Source organism: Adelges cooleyi, unplaced genomic scaffold (genome assembly GCF_023614345.1).
Source record: "Adelges cooleyi isolate 19-005CV unplaced genomic scaffold, UGA_ACOO_1.1 ACOO_flye_CR_arks_rails_tigmint_CR_PRNA_23, whole genome shotgun sequence".
NCBI lineage: Eukaryota > Metazoa > Arthropoda > Insecta > Hemiptera > Adelgidae > Adelges > Adelges cooleyi.
In genome coordinates, this window is record NW_026095893.1 from 8712191 (window position 1) to 8736599 (window position 24409).

Sequence of the window (24409 nt, forward strand, 5' to 3'; positions counted from 1 at the left end):
AGTAAAATATTTAAAAACAAATTAGTAACGTTTAGATAAAATTTAAAAATAATTCAATATAACAATAATATTATAATTTATGTTATATCACATTTTCTTGTCATTATTAAATTAACTAATAGCTTTATTAGTAATATTTTAGTCTTCGGGTGTTTAATGCGATTTTCCTAATATTTGCTAAACACCCTGCAGAAGCTTCTTGTACATCCGGATCCCTTGACGAAATTGTTTCCATTAAAAACTGCCGAAAACAACAAAATAAGAACGAATTTTGTACTAATAATAATACATTGTAACATAATAATGTGCTATCCCATGTTTTAATCTGTCAATTGACTTTACAACGAAAAAATGTCATTTATATGCTTACAGTATTCTTGGTAATTTATAGGGACCATATTTGGTGAGAAAATAAATTATATGTTAACGCCGTATTAGAGCAATTGGTGACATGACGATGATGAATGTGGATAAAATCAAGAGCTCCATCTGGAGGTAAGCAGGGCAAGTATTGGCTCCTCTTTTTAACATGGATATATTTTTTGTTGGGACACTAGAAAGTGAAAATGAAAGTAAAAGAAGGGTAGGGGATGGAAGGGAAGAAAGCCCTTTTGTATTCTAATCTTAAAAGCATATGATTCTATGTTTTTCCGTGTAGTGGAGACTGGAGAACATTTTTTTTCAACATAGATGGTTTTTGGGCTAGGGTCTATCTGGAATCAGTGTCATGGCGACACCGGAAAATGAAAGAATAGAATAGATTAAAGCAGAAGGGTCACTTGACAATGTAAACAAAAAAGTGACGGCCATGTTCCAAATATGCTATAATCATAATAAATTATATCTATATACAACTAAATAATAATAATGTATAGATATAATTTATTATAGCATTACATATTTAGAAGATGGCCGACTCGTTTTTGTTTGATAAGTATCTTTACCGTGTTAATTTTTATCATAGTAGGTTGGCTTTGGTGAAAGTAAGTGAGGGAGAGATGATGGGAGGAAGGGAAGAATGCTAACTTGTTCTCTAAGCGTAAAAACATACTCATGATTCTGTGTTTTTACGTGTAGCTTAGAAAATTCTGTGCTTAATGGGCACACCAATATTTCTCAACTATAAAGTTGTATAATATGATATTTCTATTTTCGATAAATAAGATAAAATTATAAAACCACAAAAAATGAAACACCCTGTTCGGATTTCGACCTCCATAATAAAAAACTAAAATTTTTCTTTTTATTGAGAAACACCAAACAAGCAAAGTTTAAGATAATACGTTGACATTGCTATAAGGAACCCTTGTAAGTATACAAATTGTGGAGGGCCATTTATAGCTGAAGGTTATTTAGGAACTTGGCCCTATGGTGGCTAACCCCAAATAGTTAGAAGTGTAGAGATGAGGAGGAATACTAATAATTTTCGAATATTTTTTCTCACAAGTTTTAGCATAGATTAAAACTAGTGCCTGTGATTTTAAACGTGTAATTTAAATACACGTGTACACGAAACCCGTGTAATTAACATATACGTGTATATACACGTGTAATTATAAATACACGTGTATTTAAAAAAATTTATTTTGTCAAAAACGTTAGTTTGAGTTAACGTATTTACACAATTATACTTGTGTTTGAGTTCGTATAGTTAAATAGACGTGATATTAAACGTACGAGTAAAACTAAAATTAATAACAAAAATATTTTTTTTTGAATACACGTGTATATACAAGTGTATGTTAATTACACGTGTATATACAAGTGTATGTTAATTACACGTGTTTCACGTGTATGGTAATTACACGTGTAATAGGGACCTCTAATTAAAACATGTACTATAGGCAACAGGCTGTTATAACCCCATTTCTGAATTTCACAGTGGTAAAATTATTATGAAATCCAAAAAATTAGTGTGATATCTACATACCTTTTTATTACCTAACTAATTTACATACTTTTTAAAGCCTCTATATTTATAATAAATATAAGTATAAAAAATCTACAGTTTTCAAAATAAGTAGCTATACATTAATATTGTATGAATAATAAAACAAATATTTATGTTACCGGAACCACTCCGCATAATTCCATAGTTACACAATTTGCTGCATCTCCAGATAGGCCATATAATGCAAAAGTAACATTTTCTTTGACAATGTTAGAATCTGAGTGTATATACTTGGAAATGGGCAATACGACATCAAATTTTCCAAACGTATGACAGTTGCGGTTCAACAGACAACACGAACCTATAGCTCGAGACAAGTGAGCCTGGAGTTCCATATTGTCCTAAACGATTAAAAATTATTAACAGCTTTGAGTTAAGCGTTTGTGATGTATTGAAAATGTTACCGTATGCACCAAGCTGGAAAGTCGTGGTACAATATCGTAGTCGGTAAGAATTGCTAAGTTCTCGGGTTCCTTTGCTAAAATTCCAATGACGGCACATGCCGCAGCCAACACCTTGGTATCCAGTGATTTCAGTAAATCGACCAACATAACCAACCCAGTCACTAAAGAACGCATGATGTCGCCAGAATCCTGTAAAAATTACTCCACACGTGACCATTTACCCGTTACCGAATATATACAATATAAACAATTAAAACATATTTTTCACCTTAGTCCATACAAAAGTAGTCGGCTGAAGGCCATCCTCATCATCTGTCCCCACACTTCTATATCCAAATCATTATCCATCTACTTCACTCAGTGAAGTAGATAGTTCACTCTTCCTCTTTTCTATCTTCAAATTTATCTACTCCAATTCCCATGACTATCTTACTATTTCGTTTCTCTTCCCTCTTTCAACATGTCCAACCTTATAAATATATTATATTTACTGCTATTAACTAAACTCAATTCCCAATCTACCTCGTATATATTCAGTCTTATCCGTCTTAACTATTTATATTTCCCTTTCATTACTTGTATACAAAGTTTTACACTCACATCCATATAGAATAGCAGGTCTCACTAAATTATATATTATTTTCTTTTCACCCAAAAATCAAAGTGATACCTAACCTTACCTAACTTTTTTAATTCACAACATGCCTGATGTCTTTTTCTATCTCATTCAACTACTACACAGTACACAGCCCACACTATGTACTCTCACTACATAACTGATGTTAAATACTTGTATGTATTTTTAACTCCTTTTATAACTTGTTCTCCAACTTTCAAGCATAATAATTTTTGTATAGGTATTCTAAAATTTTAAATTAATAAAAACTTAATACTTAAGATAAACTTTAAATTATATTTAGAAATGATAAAACATACAATTTTCATTTGTATTAAAAATAAATAGTGCAGCAAAGTGGGGTCAAAGCGGTCACTGGTTTGAAGATAATAGTTTTAAAACTGATTTAATCATTGTGAAATAAGTATCAAACTACTTATAAAATTAACATAATAAGAAATAAGTTATCCAAAAATCGAACATACTACTCTCCAGCGGTTAAAGAAGACAAAAATGTGTGTTTTTCATTCTAAACAACAAAATACTTTGTCTAATATTACATTATTATATTGGTTATTAATATATACAAATTATTGTTAAATCAACTTTGTACCTTTCTAGTGCAGGATGCAGCATAAATATTATTGAATGCCCTTGAGTAATTTAAACGTGTATCAAATTATATAATAAATATTAACAATAATAAATTACTAATAACTAAATACTAATAGAGACAGTTGAAAAATGCAATAAAACAGAATCGTTCGATTATCAGTCAGTACTCGTACATTTTTAATAATTTGAAAAGTAAATGTCTTGACTCTTGACCCAAAGAGTTTTTAGAAGCCGCTTTATGTGTTAAACATAAAGAGGTAATACATGATAAATATAATTAAGTATATCAGATACGCTCATCACACGAACAATGGTCGGCTAAAATGATAGAAAATAGTATAATAGGTTAATATTTATAAAAACGGTTACTATAATGTGGCTATTATTAACAATATATTAATGATAAATTAAACCATTATGTAATACATCATTATCGTTGGTAATATTATTCATAAATATTCGTTAATAATTAGTTAAGCTTTTAAATAGAACGGAAAGAACAGAATTTTATACAAACAAAGGCAAAGTCCAAGTTTCTAGGATGTTTATCGAAGCAATTTCAAACTCTTTTTTTTGTTATAAAGTTTTGTGTGGACTAAAAGTTCGATTTCTTATTTTTATTTTCGAAATGGTATATAATACGTTTACATTTTTATAATTTTTTTTATAAACCACCTAATTTTTAAATAACAAAATATAAATATAAACCTTTTAACCCATTATTAAGTTTTCCATTAAAAACAAAAAATGTAAGCCCTTCCAGGTTGTATGACAGACATTGAGAAATGTATACTTACTTTAGTGTTCTTAAGTAGAGTGACCAGCGTATGCCCAGCCGTGGATTGAACTCGAGTGGAATCGAACTTCATCATGGACCACACTAAACGTATGCCGTCATTGTTCATCACTTGTTCAATACATTGTGGTTCGGTGGCACAATTGTCAATTACTCTGCAAACATTTATTAAGATCCGTTCGTGGCTGGAATCTTGCAATAACTTAATTATGGGCACTAATCCGTCGGCGGTTTTCAATGCAATTTTATTTCTTACAATTTTCGTGCATTCCGCCATCGACGCTACCGTGTTGGCTATAACCTTAAACATGATAAATGTATTCAAATCAAGCAGATTTATTAACTATATTACAGTTTTTGTATTTATGTATAAAAATATTAATGTTTGCATATGTATGCTAGTAAATTACGATAGCTTAAGATTTATGGATTGAAAACGCTGGATCATGTCTATCATCGAATACTCAAGAAAATGTTACAACAATATTCAGTGACGTCAAATGGAGGAAGTTCTTAAGAGGATACATTGAACTTGGTTGAGTATTTATTGTTAGGGTTATGTGTATAGTTATTAATTTATTAATTAGGGCTCTTTTTTGGTATTTTATTTATTTTTCGAACTATTATAGCATCCTTGACAGCAATATTAAATATTTTTTCATCTAAACATAGCTACGCAGAATACGTTTACTAGGTGCATAGTTGTTTTAGAGCAAAATCAACTATTATGAAATCAAACGGTAACAACATTTTGGAGACACATTTGAGAACATTTTGAAATGTCATAACCGATTTTAAAAATAATATAGTGAAAAACAGTTATACATATTTAAAAAAAAAGCAATCAGTTGAGACGAGGCATAGTGGGAACGGAGCATGTTGAGGTGAGGGAGGTCATACGATAATAGGAATTATTGCAAAGGAAAGTGGTAAAATCACTATTAAATCAGGTATTTTCAAATACGCGTTGACTATTGATTTACTTATACATAGCAACCTAGAAATTGACTTTGGGAAGTGTAATTTTCCTTCTTTTTTTAAATAATTTTTTTGGGGTGATTTTTTTCAATTTTTAGCTCAATAATGTTCCTTTTAGATACGGTATCTGATCTTTACTTTACACTTCTACACGAAGAAATCGGCTCAGTGGTTTAGAAGTTATCGTGCGTCCAGAAACCAAAAGAAAAAAAACACATCATTGCAAAAACAATACTTTTTTAGACATGCATCAAAGCTAAAATTAAAAAAAACTGCGATTTTAAATGTTAAATATTAAGTTAAATATATTAGGTTTGTTAAAAAAAAGTTATGAAATTGTCTCCAAAATCTTGTCATCATTCATTTTCCTTATAGATATCTTTGATATTTATAAATTATGTTAAACTTTTAAGGTTTAAAAACTGTAATAATATCTTAAAAAAATTGCGAAATTAAATTTTTAGTCTCGAGATCACGAAGTATGAATACATTAAGTTTATAATTTTAATTTGACCGTTCTTTAGATATGGAGCCCTCTAGCATGGTTTTGACGGTTCTCGAATTAATTCTTCTTCTTAATTAATCCTTAATGAGGTCCAGTAGTATGAGTCTAGTACATATTCAGAACTAATCAATAAAATAAATATTGTTTGCTCACTTCGTCGCTCTCCGAATCCAGTAATTTTACTAAAACGTGGATGCCGTTAATATCTTCCAACCGTTTCACGTTATCTGAGTTCATTAAGCATTTCCATATAGCACCAGTAGCAGCTTCCATTAATTTTATGTCTGACCTATGTGACTCGATTTTAACGATGTTCACTAACGAGTTTAAGCCACCTTGTTCTTTAATCATTTTCCGACTTTCGGGATCTTCGGCACACTGAACAAAACAAACAACAATAGTACACAGAACGCATTACTTTGTTGGTATAGGGGTAATATTGTCATAGTTTCATGTACTAACGTTGAATGTAATTTCAGCAGCATTTTTCAACATCGTCAAGTCGGGACTCTTTAGAAGTTTTAAAATATCTACCAGCATGCCTTGTTCTTTGATGGCCGTTCGGAAAATGCACTAAAACATCGATACCCTTAAAGGAGTTCATGTTTTTGAAAAATTCAAGTACATTTATTGACCTACTTGTGTGGCACAATTAACGATAATTCCCATAATGGAGCCGACCGCGTCTTCGTGCGACGAAGTCAACAATTTTGCCATTACCGGTATAATGCCGGAACGTCTCATCACGTCTTTATTTTTATCCGACTTTGACATGTACCAAAGAGCTTGTGAACATTTACACAGCAAACTCAGCGATTTCTGTTGCGCGGGCTGGAGCAGATCGTTTTCGGTTTTCAAAATTTGCTGAGGTACGTCCATGTAATTTACCTGCGACGATAAAATAATATTTCACAACGCTGTACACAAGTGTTTCCTACACACCGATTGTATCTGCTATTATAACCATTAACTCTATACCGCCGGCTTTTCGAATGAACTTCCGACCTTTTCTTATCGTCGCAACATTAGCTAACGTCTGGGCCGCGAGAGTTTGCATATCGATTGATCTTTCCGACAATAGTTTCACCAAAATGGGTATTGCGCCCAAATTCGTTAGATTCCTTCTCGTGCCCAACATAAACGACATTTCATGCAGTATTGCCAAGGCGCCGTGCTAAAAAATTAAGCTTTTCCAGTTAGACATTTTTTACTCACAGATCCTCCTAAAGTTATTAAAGGATAAGTCCTATGTTGTTAACTCGCGATTCGTTAACGGTACTTAAAGGTAAACGGAAAATAAATACAGAAATATTAGTAAAAACTGTTGGTCCTAAATCTTATAACTGGATAATAGTATAATTAATTGCATTACAATTTAACACTTTTATAGATACGGAATCAGAATGAATCCGGTTGTACCCGAGCCTACCTAAAAATGTTCAACTCGTCATTTTGAATTTTTTTTTATGTATCCAATTCCCTGGTTATTGTAATAAATAAATATTAGAACTTTGCATCGAATTTCGGTGGATGGGGGAGGAGTGTTGTAATTTAAAATTCTGGTCTACCCAAGATCTTCTTTGTACTTTGAAATATTCATAAAAACTTATATGGCCATAATATTATTACAATTGTCATTTCCGTGATACGATATAATAAGGCGCATTGTATAGGCAATTTGCGAATAAACAACATTAAGATACAGTTTGTTAATTTCCTATATTGATACAAATCAAAAGGTTATCTATTTTGATCTTTCATTTTTTTCTACACCTATAACGCATACGGCTTATTTTTGTACAAAACATATGCTTGCCACAATACGTTTCTAAAAACTCTAATTAAAGTTTTGATTAAACATATCAATTTTTTATAACATTTACAAGGCATCAACCGTGGGCCGTGGCACAATTTTAAAATTATTTTTTTAGTTGATTATTTGTTTCAATTTGAAAAATTGTAATTTTTTATAATGATATTGTTAACTATAATCGATACTTGTAAAATAATCAAGATTGAGAATCACATGAATTGTTCAATAGAATTAACATTAAGAATGTATCTTTGGTCTCCAACATCCAAATGTTTAGCTGAGAAATCTTTTTCTGCACTGAAGAAAAATAAATATTTGTAAAGGTCGAGACTGACAAAATTATTAATGTATTTTCAAAACAAAATGCACATAGAAAATAATAATTTCTGTTTGAGTTTAAATTTTTCAATTTACATATTACATTATATACATCTGTATTAAAAATATTTTGTAAGACTACCCCTTCCTCAGTTCACAGTTGTTGTTATGCAAGGGTACTAGAGAAACAGTGCCCCAGGTCATTCGAAATGTAAATATATGTAACTATAAAGTAGTTTTCAAAAATAAAATATCAGTATTTTAGCCCCCATAAAGTCAAAATTTATCCCAAAAACAAAATGTTTGTAATCGGCTTGGTAGACAATTTGAAAAGTGATTGAGTTTTAGTCTTTCTTTAAAGAGATGTTGGCTCCTTCTGTGAGATAATATTCATGCAATTTATTATGCTATTAAAACCTGTATAAAATGTTTTATACATTTTTTTAAACTAATTAATCATATAAACAAATTTTAATTTTCAAGACAAACGTTTAATGCAAACCGTTATTACATACTCGGCATTCATTGTGATCAGTTTCTAATAGGTTGATCAAAAGTTCTGTACCACCAGCGTTGATCACAATGCTCTGAGTAGATTCATTACGAAGATCATAGTCCGCCAAGGCTGCCAGAGCAATCGTCGTGGCAGTTTGGTTGCCTACCTGCAATGACAAGGCGTACATATATCCTGCCAACATGACTAACTCGTTTATAAATATATATATATATATATACATATATATATAAACTATATTGTTATACATGTATATCGTTATTACTCTTATATATTTAATTAATCTTTGAATATTCTCTAGTTCGGTTACGTCATCAGCCAATGAAGACGGGTTGTACCATCGATCTTCTTCAAATTCACTAAGGGTCATGCTATAACTTGAGCTGTCGTCCGATGGTGCCGGTTCTTCCACCAAAATCGAGTGCAAAGATCCTCCAGGAACCTATACTAATACACAACTTGAAGTTTAACTTAAAAATTAAAAGACAGATTTGATTTATAAAAACACCACTCCGCTCCACAAGAAATCATCGACATGTTTTAACGTTTCGGTTTCATATAAATATCACGATTAAATGAGCAAACAGATTATAGAGTAAATTAAATAATAATAATATTATTATAATAACTAAGTTAAAATGACGCGGAAATGGCCACGGAAATTTTTAGATTGATCTCACAGGCTAAAAACATTTTATATATATATATATATATTTATATATATTATTTTTTGGTTTTTAGAACTCTTATACTTATATATATACTTATATATATATATATACTTTTTCCATAATACAAATATATCAATTTTGGATACCACTAGGGGTTTTTAGAAAAGAAGCTGTGTTTTAGAACTCTTATAACTGAGTACAATAGGATAACGTTTGTGAAAAATAGTAAAACACATTTTTTGTTAATTTTTATGTTAACATTTTTATTTTTATCGATGCCGTACACAATGGATGAATTTAGTTTTGTTATCATAATTTGATAAAGTGTTTTTGTTATGCTGAAGGGAACAATTATTCAAACAAATATTTTTCTATGTGAAGAAGAACGAATTATTAAAATAAATAATATGAATATTAAGACTTCAAAAATATATTAGGAAAAGAAATGTGTAGAGTTATAATTCTAAATAACTACTCTCGAATGTTTGTTAGGGTTTCCTAAAAAATAGTCAAAATTGACATCTCCGTTGACACATAATCTAACACTTTTTCAATAACACTCTGATGCCATTTATCCCCTCATCAATACAAACTATTACTATTTTTGAAGACTTCACAATTTTGTCTGACTTTTTTTAAACTGGACATAGGTGGACAATAGGGTCTTAGAACCTTTTTTTCTTGGAACTTTTGTCCAGGATTCAGGTATAACCTTAACTACAACCGAATAAACAAAATAAATACTAAAACATTTATGAATATCACGGTAAGTATTATAATGATACATTCATACATTTTTCAATATTTAATTTTTATAATATTTATTATCTAAAACACCACGTTAAATCAGAGTTTTTAACTTAACAAGCTTTTCAGGTTTTTATGGTTGATAGACTTAAAAAACGACTATGAATAACGTGTTTCAAACAAAACTGACAATACATTGAACCATTTTAAATAGTATAATATGACGTGTTTTTTTTATTACTTTTATTATAATATTTTGATCCATAAAATTATTAATATGCGGGGTCAGATTAATAATGGCGTGGACCTAAAATTATACCAAAAAAAGTTTTTACCAATCTATCAATATTGTTAGTCGTTAGAGATCAAAAAATAAACAAACATTTTTTCTTAATAAGATTGTTTCATAAGCTAAATAATAAATCCAATTTCTTTTTTTATAATTTTTAAAAGATATTACAAAAATAATCATAAACAAAAAAGTATAAGCAAAGAAAAAATTAAAACAAATTTTACCTTGCTTTAGTGGCAGCAAAATTAGTTACACAGTCTGGTATAGTAGTCCAATCAAACTTAAAATTTAAATTCCTTAGGGTTTCCCTGGTATATAGTATACCATTTGAAGGAATTTCAATTCTTTTAAAAGCAGAAATCATCATTATATTTTGTATGTAAGTAATACCAAAATATTTTCTATACACAAACTGCTAAAACTTTAAAAATAACTAATATAATGGATTAAAACTACCACAATATAGCACATATGGCATTAAAGCTTGTAGTGTCTATCTTATATTTTAATCCAATAAGTTATTCAGGCCCGACTAATATCTGTATAATTCAACTTACCTCTTTTGGCACGTTAACGTCTGAATCTTCGTCTCCGCCATCTTGCTGGTGTTCATTGACGGAACTTTCTCCTGTGATTTTGTTATAGTTTTGAATATCGCTCATTTGAGTTTGTTGTTTTACCTTCAAACATGAGTAAACCTTATAATGTGTAGATTTTTATTGAAGAGAATGCATTTGAAAAAACAAACAATTTACAACGAAACGCAAAATTCAAACTAGGGCGAATATCGATCAAACGTGCTAGGCCTTAACCGTCATCGTTAATTTCGCCCTCTATGTTTATTGTTGTAACGTTCTTGCATAGCTCGCAGTGATATTTTGTCGAGTAAAACTCTTTGTAAAATAGCTTTGAATTTGTTTGCATTGCAAGTCAAGTTTAAGTAGAAAAATAAATCGAGCAACTTTAAACAATTAACATGACGTTGTAATGTGAGTTAAATCAATTTTAACAACTTATCATAGTTATCACCATCCACATTTTTTCCTTTGACAGATTTCATCCAAATATTAAGAAGTCACATCTGAGTCATTTGGTTTTCACATACTGAAATAACTTTCTACATACAGTGTCTCGATTTTAAACTACTTAACCTATGATAATAATATTATTATTTCAAAAGCTTTTTGTATTGGCGATCACCTTGCATTATAAGCTTAAAAGCTCTTCTTTGATAATTCGTCTGAAAACTTAACCTATCCTACATTTTGATAAAAACAAATATCTATTGTTCCAAAACAAAAACCTAAAAATTAATTATATTTCATTAATAAAATCAGTATTTAGTATTCCATTTTAAATGTAGTAAGATATAAGCTAAAGTATAATATGCACTACAAATAAACATTTTTTCTAAAAATAATTTCTTGATTGCTAAAACTAGAAATCATAAATGTATTACAACTGTCTGAACGTCAGTACAACACAAAAATACAAAATACTTTTAAATCATACAACTGACAGCATACTATATTTTTCATCCAGACGGCAGACCCATAGTTTAAAGTGGTTGGTTATCTTTTATTAAATTATGAAAATTATATATATTTATGGGGGACGTTTTAACGTTGAATATTTAAAAAAAATGTGCTAATTTTGTTTTTTATCTGAATTTTTTTTTGGAATTAAATATCAGAAACGGTTCACTAAAATTATTAGAGTGTATAATATAATATATATGTATACATACATACATTGGATAATTAGAAATTAATGCATTGTTATTTTTTTTTAATTTCCTGTCCTGTACACAGCCAAGCTGTTGTGTCGTCACAATGACGATCATAATACCTATGACTATTACTACCTCTTCAAATCGTTTCAAACGATCACTAGCCGCTGACAGCAGTAAATCTAAAACTAGTCATACACGTACAACACCTGATGGTAGGATATTGTACATCGCATGTACTAGTAGTTCGAATTGGCTATACCTTGTTGATACACACACACACACACACACACACAAGAGTTATTTTTTCCATTAAAAATTGTCTGTTGTGTACGTAAAACGTTTATCGACCGAAATAATTTTAGAATTTATTTATAACAACAATATTTACTTGGATATTTTTTTTGTTAAGTGCTCTCGTTGTGTTGTGCTTATGTCACGTCTATTGGATTTAACGTATCGACGATAATTTCGAGTTTTCACTCACAGGTAAAAATATATTAATAATTATTAAATTGAATAAAAAAATATTTAGATCTGTGTAATTCAACTTTAACTGGAAGTAGGAAGGCTATTAAAATATTGAATTAAAATAATGATTATAAATTTATACATGTATTAAGAATATGTATTTTAAAACTTATTATGATAATAATCAAAATATACAAAACAGGAGAATGAAAAAACTTGAATCTATGAGTAGACTAGATAAGATAGTTAAAAGGGAAGTGGAGATCAGAATGATCATTTATTTTACTACGCAATCTCTTGTGATCGGTTGGGTACTATGCTATCTAACGGATATTTAATTATTGGTGACTTTGGGATGAAATAAGTAAGTTTAATTCAATAAATGAGTGGTTCTGTTTTTTCGAGAGAGAGTTCAATGCAATTAAATAACTTACCGTGGACCGATAAACGGGAGTATTTGTGATATTGCAAATGTATTTTACTATGACTTATGATATATGCGGTAAAGTCGCAACGAATTGTATCAATATCAGTTATAATATCGTGAATGAGCTATAACCCTTATGTTCACGTATAAATATGTATTTACCCCTTCTTATATGCAAAATCTCCAGAAAATGTCCTACGCAGTGTCGCTTAGCGTGCATTTAAGGGTTAATATTACAATTACATCATTTTAATGACAGACTTGTACAACAATATTTAACAATACATTATCGATCGACAAATAGGTATTTCCAATGAACCAATCAATCAAAAAAATACTATATCAAACCAATATTATGAAATCCTTATTAACCATAATCATATTTTAAAAACTTTATTGTAGCACGAAATTATATAGGTGATTGTAAATGTTAGATTTAATTACTTAATTTTAGTATAATTATTAAAAACTAATAATAATAATATTATTTATAGTTATCATTTAAAAAGTACAATAATTATTACTAATGTTAGATTTTAAATCTTTCAACATTTTTTAAGTCTTTATCGGTCTTGAGGCCTGTTTTTTATATCACTACAGATCTTTAAATATATATGAACAACAGTAATAATAATGTTGTTCATGTAACTGTGTGGTGTTCGAAAAAAACGTTCAAAATAATTGCGAATTGGCGAATCATACGTATAAACCAAGTCCATAATTTTTGGTTAATATTTTATTTAAGTCTAAAGTCAATATAGTTGAAAAATATTAACAGTACAGTACTAGTACCTGGCTGAAAGCGCAATCGTTTTTTAAGTAGTATATTTTAAATATTATATTGACTATTATTATGTAATTTCCATTTTAACGTTTTATGCAAAAAAAAAAAACTATTAAAACTATTTTTAGAAATTATAGTTTTACTGCTTAAAACTCATTACATTCTTTAACCATGTATCGTTTGAAAAAACAATTTGCAAAATATTTTAACAGTAGTCGGAATCGAAATAACATTTTTTAACAATATCAAATATTACACATAGAACATTCAGTAGCAATGTAGCATGTTAAATTTGATACGGTAAACTCGAAAACTAGTAAAACCTGCATAATAACATTTTATGATAAATATACCATGTAGCTTACGTCTTAAGTCATTCGACTTAAGTTTTAATGGGCCTTGAAGGCGCAGCGCTGTCATTATAAGATGGTTTCTAGACGAATTCGCTATCCAATTATCCGAATTATTATAAATACAATTATTAATTGATAAAACTGCTTGATTTTTTACTATTGTTGTGTTTATTTTGAGGCAAAATTATCATGATAGATTAAATAGCATAAAAATAAAACACCATTTTGAAATCTGTATATTAAATAATATCAAACTAACTTATTTTAATGTTATTGTTTCACTAAAATAACTTTGTCTTAAAATATGTTTACTTAAAAAGTGGTCATAGTTGATTGCTAACAAAATCGAGAACAAAAATAATGGAACAGAATTAGACGTAGGTATAAGTACTCGTAATTCGAAACCAAATTAAAACATTAATTTATGAATGCTTGCGATTGTTATAAATTCCACATAAACATCATTCATATTATACCTATAGGTTCTGACTGCACACCGTGACAACCATGATCAAGCTTCAAAGTCTTAACACGGGCTTATAGGATAAAGTTACATTCTTTTGTTTCATAACAATATTGATATTAAATTCTGACCCTCTATTGTATAGAATTTTCACAAATCAAATAACATCTCATATTGTAAATAATGTACGTATCCTGATATACTGGTATTCATACTTCAATTGCTTAAAAAAAAAATTGGTGCTATTTATCTGGACCTTGGTCATGAAAGCCTACATGTGTATACTTCAGCCAGTGTGTATTCAACATTTCGTCAGAATGATGAGTTGTTTTTTAAATGAAAACGTTTGTAATGAAGTTTAAATGGATACTTATATAGGAACACTCGTAATTATTAATTAGTAGGTATATTATTTTTAATGAAATTCCGTTTTTAAAATACAGTTTACCAACGATTTAACCTTGAGATTGGGTACGTTTCGTGTAATATTCCAGCAAATAAAAAACTAGTTTGTGTTACGATGTAGGCTTAAACTTACAATATTATTATTGTTTTATTTTGTCAGAGTATACAATTTGAAAGAGTTAAGGAGTTTAATTTGATCATTTCATAATATAAGTCCTACAATTATAAGTATACATACATCTTATATATGTGTATATAAATGATGATATAACACATATATACGTCCGGGTATAGTAAGTACATTTAAAAGATTTTGGAAAAACAAATAACGGATAATCTATAGAATATATAAAGCGCAATTTTAACAATTGTCGCTATAATGTTCGCGACAACTACAGTGTATAATATATTTTACAGCACATTCATTAATTCATAAAATCAAAAAAGTTTGAGTTTTACGATAAATAAACGAACTTATTATGACTGTTTTTCTGTCTTAAAATGACCTAATGGTTATATTGTTCTCGATGTGACATTATAATATTCAAAAACAACGTTAGATCGGTTATGCGGATACTGAAGTATGTCACGTAACTAACAAACGTTACAGTTTGAATTTTATCCATTCTTTTTAAACAATGTTAATTACCTTTAGAAAATAGTATTGTCACAGTTGAAATCACGTCGTATAGTCATAATAATATTATTATTGACGCCATTAACCAATTGAGTTCAATAGTCGACAATTTTCTTAAGATTTATATCCTTGTAGTAATTAGTTATTTAAAATAAACATTACAAACAAATAACGGTTTATATTTTTATCATTTAAAGTTATTGGTTTTGGGTTGGACTGGTGTAAGGGAGTTACGAAGTACCTGTTAAACCATTTTAAATACATTAAATTTTTTTACTTTTTTTTAAACAATATAATACTTATAATATTTCTTAGTATAATAGAAGAAGGATAGAACGAGAAAGTGGATGCATGATTATTATCGATTTGTATACTATTTAGGTGCCTAAAATTGAATACCTTGGGGCAACAACAAAACATGTCCTTTTTTTTAATTTTTTTTTTTTTCAAAATGTTTTTAAACCCAAAAAAATTTTTTCAAAATATTCTAAACAATTTTTTTTTTAGAATTTGAAAAAAAAAAAAATAAATTAAAAAAAAGGACATGTCTTGTTGTTGCCCCAAGGTCTTCAATTATTAGTTTCGCGTTCATATTCTTGAACTCGAATTTTTTTTTAAATTTTAAATCAACACTTAAGTAATTGTTAATAACACTTAATTAACTGTTTTTAAAACCTTGTTTAAAACAATCTATTAAAAAAAATACAATTCTGGATGGCGTTGTAGGCAATCTGTAATACGTATACCGACCGTAATTGCACGGTTGACTCGCTAAATTAAGTTTAACATGATACACATATTATGTAACTTAATGTATAACAAATGATGTAATCACTAGTCAACCATATCTCTGGATTACATAATTAGCTGTTGTTGTGGTTATGATTGCTCATGCGTTATAAGCGGAACAGTTAGCAAATTTTCGCCGAAAGTCGTGGGTTATTTAATTGCAATATTGACTCCCTCGAGAGTAAAAAAACGAAACCATGTCGTTCTAAATAACAATTTAAGGACGACATAGAGTATTACTCCACCGATAAATATTTTGACCGTGAGATCCTATCGCTAAAACCCCCCAAAAAAAACCGCAACGCATCGTATCGATCATTGGCATTCTTATCCTTCAACGTTTGGGCGCGACGCAAAGGAGATTGGACTATTGCATTTAAGTTTTTAGTTCAGCAGACAACAATAATTATACTACTTTTTTTTATACATTTTGTGAAAAAAAACTGGATTATTAGTAGACCTTGGTTTAAGATTTTTTGTACGAAATACACAGTTGAAGGTCGGCCGTGTATGCATATTACAGCTGGATAGAAAAAACAAAGTGCAAAATAACGTATTTAAAGGGCAGGTGAGAGTGTATGTAAACATTGCAAGCTGTGTAAATTGGCAATAACAATTTTTTTTTTATACTAAATTCATTTAATTTTAATATTTTTTTAGAACTTCACTTTAATGTGAATAAGTTTCCACCTTTCATTCTGACCTCTTAATTGAAAAATCAAATTCGTGTCCTTTACTAAAATTGTAAATTAAGATTATATTACTACCTGAGTACGGGAGGGGTTAAAAGTTCAGTTACTTTATTAATTGTTGAAAGGCGTTTTAGAAAATTAATTATAGTAAAAGTGATTATAATTTTAACCCCCTAACTCACCCCCTCGCTTACCTACGCCACTGTTCATGACAATCAAATTAAAGTTAGATCTGCAAAAATGATGTACTTTAAGCTTTTGAAGATCCAGGACTTATTTCCACCAATTATTTAGTACAATTTTAAAACGCTATTTTTTAAGAACATAAAATGTTTTTTAAGTCAAATAATACACATTTCAACCTACTCATAGGCATAATAATCCTTTTTTTGCAATAACTAAATAATTTGTAACTCTTAGAAAGTAAGTTGCTAGAATTGATTTTTATTCCTTAAAAGTAGGTACTTAAATTTTTTCTTTTGGAAAATAATTAAAAAGATTTTAATCCAAAAGAAAAAATGTTCTAAAATAATTAGAATATAAAAATAATTAAAAAGATACGGGTACGGTGTGGCGCAGCGGATACCGCAGCTGCCACAAGGCGCCTGAGGTTAAGCTGCGACCGGTACCGCTTGATCCCGGATGGGTGACCACCCGGGTTTTTAGCGTCAAACCACACCAATAGGCCGACCGGTGAGGACCAAGTTAGCTATATAATCCCGGTCAATAAGTCCACACGACATTATTATTATTATTAAAAAGATGTAGTTTTTCTTTTCGAGAAAATATTCATTTATGCAGTGTTTACAATATTATTAAATTAGAAAATATTTTCCTTTTTAAGAACATTATAGAGTGTTATCAATCTATAAAGCTTAAAAAGGAAAGTATATTTCAACTAAATTTTTAAAATGAAAATAATTTTATGAAAATGTTGACTGGTGGATAACCAGTTTTCAACAATTACTTAGTTTTTAGAGTTTTGAATAATTACTTTTATAGTTATTAAAGTTTAAAGTTTAGGTCGGCAGAAAGGGCGGAGTAAAATATTATTTTTACCTGTAAGCACACAACCGCAACCCACTTAATGTCCTACATTTTAAGACATATAGATTTTCCATCTCATTTTTTTTTTGCTGTTAAGAATAAGCAAATTTACAACCTGCAACAGCGAAAAAACAAAAAGTAAATTTCGTGTCAAAAATAGACGACGTGACGAAGGGGGGTCAGTGACACAATTTCAACAACGTCCCCCATTTAATTTTCAAAAGTCAATAGCACTCTAGAAACTACTAAAAAAAGTAAATATTTGGTAATTTAATAGTAAATTACAATAACATAAATCAATTTAAAAAAAAAACTTAGTTAATTTTCGAGAAAATTACTGTTGCGTTAAATTAATCACCCTGTATAGTTACAATGGTGTGTTAGATGATTTGTTGTTAAAACTTTGAAAACTGTAAATGTAATGTTTCATATTCTTCGACCTTGTCAGTGCCTCATCAGAGTCAAACGGTTTGCAATCCCCACTCTCGTTTATTTTTTTATTTATATATATATATTTCATAGAATGATGATATTAATATAAAAATGATTGTATGTACAAATATAGCTCTAAAACAATTGTTTAAATCGGCAAAAGCTCAGCAGAAAATATTGTATTTGTGAGTCATTTGACATGATCATTTGTCATTGACGAGTTCTCATAGACAGTTTGAATGTTTCGTATTCCTTCAATACATAATTGTATAATCTTTTTTAAATTATTATACTTTAGTTTTACCTTCAATCAGTCGTGTCATTTGTGTTTACTTGTCTGCTGACATTTCGCGGGCTTGGAGTACATATTTTTGGCAGTGTTCAATTTTCATGTACCTACTAAAACATAGCTCCCATCTGTAACCACAGTAAAAAAATAATTGTTTATGATAACCTTGTTTGTATTATTATACTATTGATAGAGGATAGTATACAGTTTAGTAAACAAATTAAGTGTAATTTGTACACCTAAAAATACACCATTTGTTCCCCCTAAAAACAACACTTGTAGGCGTCATTTATCTTTTCTTTGTTTATAACATTAATTTAATTTGTTCTCTATGCTATATAAATAACTTAATAAACTTCATACAACGCAATTTGACTTAATTCCTACTATGTATTGTAATTAGTACAACTTAACGTTAAATTAATTTGGAAACCAATTTTTATTTTTTATAGTTTTCAAACGGGAAAATGTCTAAACTTATTAAACGATAAACAATTTGATAACATGAAATTTAAGTGAGTATATTTCATTCAATAGTGTGATACATCTTACAATTTTGTAAAGGGTTCTCCTACGCGGCGTACTTGCTATAGGTAATGGTTAGTCCGTGGTATTTAATAAAACGGTTTAAAGCCTCGTGTAATAATATTAAACAATTATTTACGCAGGAATGTAAAATAAAAACTAAAAATTGTTAAATAGTAAAAATGAATAATGTACTTTAAGGTAGACTAGGAGGTTAGGTTAGAGGCTATTTGTTTAAAACTTAATTTTGGTGTACATTCTAAAATTATTTTGACTGACCAAAGTCAATAATAGTAATAATAAAATAACTTATAAATGATTTTATTAGTTTAATAAATCTAAATCCAAAAGCCAGCTTTAAGAAAAAAATAAACTATAGTGTAGTTTACGGTCAGCTATTTAAAAAAATAGGTACGCGGGTATAAAATAAAATGAATTTTGAATTGATTACACCCAAGACCGCATAAAAAAAACAACCACAAACCAACGTCTTATAGAAGAATGTAATGTGATTCGTTCTAAGACAATATATATAAATTGTACAATTGTATCTATTGTTTGAGTCCTTGGTACGCTATAATACCTCATTATACTATGTATGTATAAAGTGACCAAAATATATTTTCAAGGATTAAAATGATCATAAAATTTAAGTTCTAAAAAAATACTTAAAAGCCAAAAGTCAGTAATAGAAAAAAAAGGTAAGAAATTAATTTTAAGAAACTGTGATGCATACATTATACAAGTCGACGTTCTAAAAACGATGAATAGGAAATATTAATACTTAATATTTTCTTTTTAATTAATTAATTAAAAACTTGCACAACTATTACGAGTCACATTATTTAAGGTTAATTTTTTTTATATATTTATGTTTAAAAAAAACTGTATTAGACTGTACCAAATTACTTTTGTGCGAAGGATTACTACAAAACCGCTCTATTCTCCGACTTTAGATACTTATATTTTGTCTGTTAATTTACTAATTTGTTTCTCTCCAATTGAATTTAACTTTTAATTAAAATAATGTATAGTTAAATTGAATGAATAACATGTTCATTTTTCGTCGACTATTTCAGCACATAATTGAATCGTTTGTTGTTTTCGCCTAAACATCAAGAGAAACATAATCGACTATTTTGTCTTTATACTGTTACTTTGGAAATAGACGCGCTGATTACAACAGAAAACCAATTGATGGCTAGTTATCGGGCTTAAAAAGTTTCTGAAATAAACGCTTCAATTTAATGCCATTATGACAATATACAAAATAACTTATTATTTCATTACTCGTTAGAATTCGTTTTTTTCCAAAGAAATATAATATATTTTTTTAATATAATTTTCCAAAATGTAGTTTATTAATAATTACATTCTGAAACTCAAATTTTATATGAAATATGACTATCTGTAACTTATAGATTTTATCAAACAATGACGGTTATTGTAATTTGCAATATTTCTTTTTTTTTTCCATAGTCAATTTGTACAAACATGTAAAACTATTTATTCATGCATCTACGTCATAATATACCATTACGCGTTTATGTTATTGTTTTTTGTACATTGTAAATAGTCGGTACAGCATAGTTCGAAATAAATGTGGCACGTGTAGTTACATAATTTGCAAAACGAAACCTTAGTACCTACACAAAAATACACTAATATTGTATTACTACTTACATTGCGTATAAGTGTTGGTTATTAATTTGGTTATGGATTGGTATAATACATAAATGTAGTGCATATTAAATATAGTAAATTGAATTTGTCAGTCGCGTGCTAGGCAATACATCTTGATAATTACCTACTGTTTTAACATATATCATAATATTATGTCAAAATATTTTTTTAATATTATATATCTATGGGGTCATTAATACCGTTGATTTGCATAGTAGAAAACCAAAGTCCTCGAGGGCAATAAACAATAATTATACTACGGCAAGAATGTTTTGTTGTTGGTAATTACTAGTCCCGAACAAGACTTCCGAACAATAATAACAAAAAAAAAAAACAAAAACAAATTGGCTTTTCATCAATTTAATGCTATCCTAATACACCTCGATGGTTATACATATTGTAACCACAACGAAACAATATATAAGGGGGTGTCCTTCCTCTGTGCCATTTTTTCACTCGGCCTTCGGTGTCTACTAGTTTCCGTATCAAAAAAATATAATGTCCGTTAAAAGGTGAGTAGATACTCTATAAATACCTACCGATCAGTAAATAAAGAAAACATTCCCTCTTACTTTTCTGCAGTACAACAACGTTAGTTATGGGTCAATATTTATTGTACTACATATCATAGCAAACTCAAATTGATCCTAATGGTATAGATGATAAAAACTAGACATTAGCTTGTAGTATTTTTCTTACAGAAATGTATGAAAATATTATGTACGCTATTTATTTATTTTTTAATGGTTTGAACTGTCATTATTGGTTGGTAAAAGTGGAAAATGAGAATACAAAATATATACGATTTAGTATTATAAACCGTTATTTTCTCATGCATTGGTATCTCATAGAGCAATCGGTTTTCGCCGCAACTCTCGCAAGTCGCCTCTTAGGCAACTAAGTATGCACACTCTCTTCTGAAATGAGAAATATCAAAGTAAACAGAAAAATCATAATAACAATAATGTATTCATTTCACTTTGCTATACTTTATGTATATTTTATACAGATCATAGATGTAGTCGTTAAACAGCCGTAAGAATAAAGTAGGGTGACTTAATGTTTCCTAAAATCTTATAAATGTCGATCCTAATGGTATATTTCAGGAATTTCTATTAGCCTAGGGTATCATTATTCTGTTTAAAAGTATAAAATCATTTTTATGAATTATAGCCGCTTTGAGATAAAATGGCACGAATGGCGATATTACAGCTCACTTAAGTCCAAGATCTCCAATTTTTTATATAAATTTAAAAAAAAAACAATGAAAATTTAATAATAAAAAAAAAAAATTTAATCTTTTTTACAACACATAGGAATTTAATTTTTGAAAAACGGAGGTATACAAATTTCAAATAATCTTCTTTTTTCAAACAAAAGATATTAAAAATCAGATGACATGACTATATTTTTATCATAATATATACAAAATTATTATGTTTTTAATATTTATACGCTTATAGTAATTGCAGGTGCTGGTATACGTTTGCTAATTAGGTATGGAAATTTGTGGCATGATCGACGTCAAGGTGCCGTCTAAGGGCAGAAAATTCGGATCCTGGAAAGTATGAACGATTTTACCTTAAATAATTTTTATTTTTCATGAATTGTTAATAACATATATATTTTAATACTAAATTCTAATTGAAACTTTATAACTACAATGCATATATATTTGTTGTTTAAGGCGTGGAACTGTCAGTGGTGTGAGATATTATATAAAAATGAAAACAGAGTTGTCATAAATATGGGACACAACAAAAGCAGTATATTATCTTGTTTAGCTGTACCGAATGACGCTGTTCTTTACAGAATAAAATCCAGGTTAATTGCTATGATATATTACCGTACAGTCTTTTGTTCTAGAGTTTTATACAGCCAAACACAAATGTAGTTCTGTACTCCAATAAATGAACCGAATAGGAAGTTTTTTTTAATAGGTTCAAATTCAACGTTATGTCATGACAAAAGCATAACTTTAACATTTTTTTGTTTTTGCAGGACAAAAGCATACGGGTTTGGAATATTCTATACAAAAGAAAAACAGCAATATCCATTGATATTCCTAGCAGCAAAATCAGAAACCGAGTCTCAAAAATGGATGAAATTTATTAGAGACATGTTAAAACCTCCTAAGTACTCAAGTATGTGACTACATCATTAATAAATTAACCAACCTACATATTTAATTATTTTGTTTATTCATAAATGTTCTAATAAAAATAATAACCGATCAATTAGAACATTATTAGAACATTCTTCTATAAACACAACAATTTTGATAGATAAATATAAAGTAGTCTCAGTCTACCGAAAAATATAGAATTGTAAAAGAAATTTAATGGCTCATAAACTCCACGGTAAGCGAATCACCCTGAATACAAATTCCATTTAGTACATTTAAATATCGTCTTGATAACTTTGCCTATAATACTAGCATGTTTTTAACGGGTGTAAGTAACTACACTGTGTTTACTTGCTGTACTACAAACACAGAACATATCACATTTGTATGTTTTCCTAACTAAGTTTTCATATGTCGTCAACAATGTTCATGTTTCGCATTTGTCAAGATAACCGCATGGTCTATGTAGCAACTCCCCTAAAATCTCGCGTGTACTAGCTAGTATGTTTTTGTTACAGCTAGTTTGTCTGCTACTGGTAAAATTAATTTAATTTAATACATTGTCACAGTCCATTAAAAAAAATATCCAATACCCTGCGCCTGGACAAATTTAAAAGCCTTGAATAAACTCCAAATTCGTTACGCGCAATAAATGTTTACTATAATCATAGCGGATTATAAACAGCAAAACAGCCTAACATAAGTTACACGTATATAAACTGATGTCTACAGAGTACAATATGTAAATTCGATATGTTTAGTTAACATACAATGAACACCACAATATTAGACAAAATTCTACGCGCATATAAAATAGATCACATATTATATGAAGGTACGCTTGCATGCGATTCTCGCTATTCGGCGCATTGATCCCAGTTTTGTCAACAAAACCAAATGTGTTTGTTCAAACAACAATTATTTGGTCGATTAAATTGAAATTATTGTTAATTTAAAAACAAAAGAACGGTTAAACTGTCACATTAATAACTGACATTCCGATAATCAATTTTTAATCAAATCAACTAATTTAATAGCTGTTATTACAAGAATGCACAGCAGTAATGTATCCCCAAATATTTTTCGGAAAGTTACAAATTACAAACATTTAATTAAACTACATAATATATAATTACAAAACGGCCGACTATCAGTATCTACTACAGGTATGAGGATAAAGACACTCACTTTATTTGAAAATAATTCAAATTTATTTTAAAATTTTTTGTCCTTAACCTTTTTAGTAATTTTTATAACTTCATTAACTTTTGGAATTTAAAAATATTTTAACAACTAAATATTTGAAAAAATATGGTACTCTGTTCCAAGAACTATGGA

The 24409-nt window shown here is 29.0% G+C and overlaps 2 protein-coding genes across 9 annotated transcripts in view; one reads left to right on the forward strand and one right to left on the reverse strand.

Moving 5' to 3' along the window:
- On the reverse strand, window positions 1-20635 carry LOC126835394 (armadillo repeat-containing protein gudu). 2 transcript variants are annotated; one of them, XM_050567955.1, is made up of 14 exons: window positions 20554-20635; window positions 18754-18866; window positions 18030-18132; window positions 10778-10900; window positions 8776-8952; window positions 8512-8658; window positions 6830-7039; window positions 6505-6753; window positions 6328-6438; window positions 6019-6243; window positions 4384-4683; window positions 2356-2544; window positions 2071-2292; window positions 1-241 (listed from the first exon to the last, which is right to left on the reverse strand). In XM_050567955.1, the coding sequence occupies exons 4-14, from the start codon at window positions 10880-10882 to the stop codon at window positions 128-130; spliced, it is 2049 nt and encodes a 682-aa protein (XP_050423912.1). In that variant the 5' UTR covers window positions 10883-10900; window positions 18030-18132; window positions 18754-18866; window positions 20554-20635; the 3' UTR covers window positions 1-127. The 2 variants fall into 2 exon arrangements, with proteins under 2 accessions (XP_050423912.1, XP_050423913.1); XM_050567956.1 differs by lacking the exons at window positions 18030-18132; window positions 18754-18866; window positions 20554-20635 and having other exon boundaries at window positions 8776-8957; window positions 10778-10843.
- Window positions 12116-24409, forward strand: part of LOC126835396 (uncharacterized) — a 16802-nt gene continuing 4508 nt past the window's right edge. Inside the window, exons 1-5 of one of the 7 annotated variants that reach the window (XM_050567959.1) lie at window positions 12116-12279; window positions 12362-12438; window positions 22410-22511; window positions 22634-22770; window positions 22948-23090. In XM_050567959.1, coding sequence (XP_050423916.1) covers window positions 22446-22511; window positions 22634-22770; window positions 22948-23090 — 346 coding nt within the window. In that variant the 5' untranslated portion in view covers window positions 12116-12279; window positions 12362-12438; window positions 22410-22445. Of the gene's footprint in view, window positions 12439-19132; window positions 19254-21439; window positions 21459-22409; window positions 22512-22633; window positions 22771-22947; window positions 23091-24409 lie in introns of those variants that run through there. The other 6 variants (XM_050567960.1, XM_050567957.1, XM_050567958.1 and 3 more) reach the window with 6 other exon arrangements.

Coding starts and splice junctions, on each gene's coding strand:
- LOC126835394 (XM_050567955.1), bottom strand. CDS start 10,882: ATGAGCGATATTCAAAACTATAACAAAATCACAGGAGAAAGTTCCGTC. Junction 6,439..6,504: donor TCGTTAATTGTGCCACACAA/GTAGGTCAATAA, acceptor TCGATGTTTTAG/TGCATTTTCCGAACGGCCAT. Junction 242..2,070: donor AATTATGCGGAGTGGTTCCG/GTAACATAAATA, acceptor TGTTTTCGGCAG/TTTTTAATGGAAACAATTTC.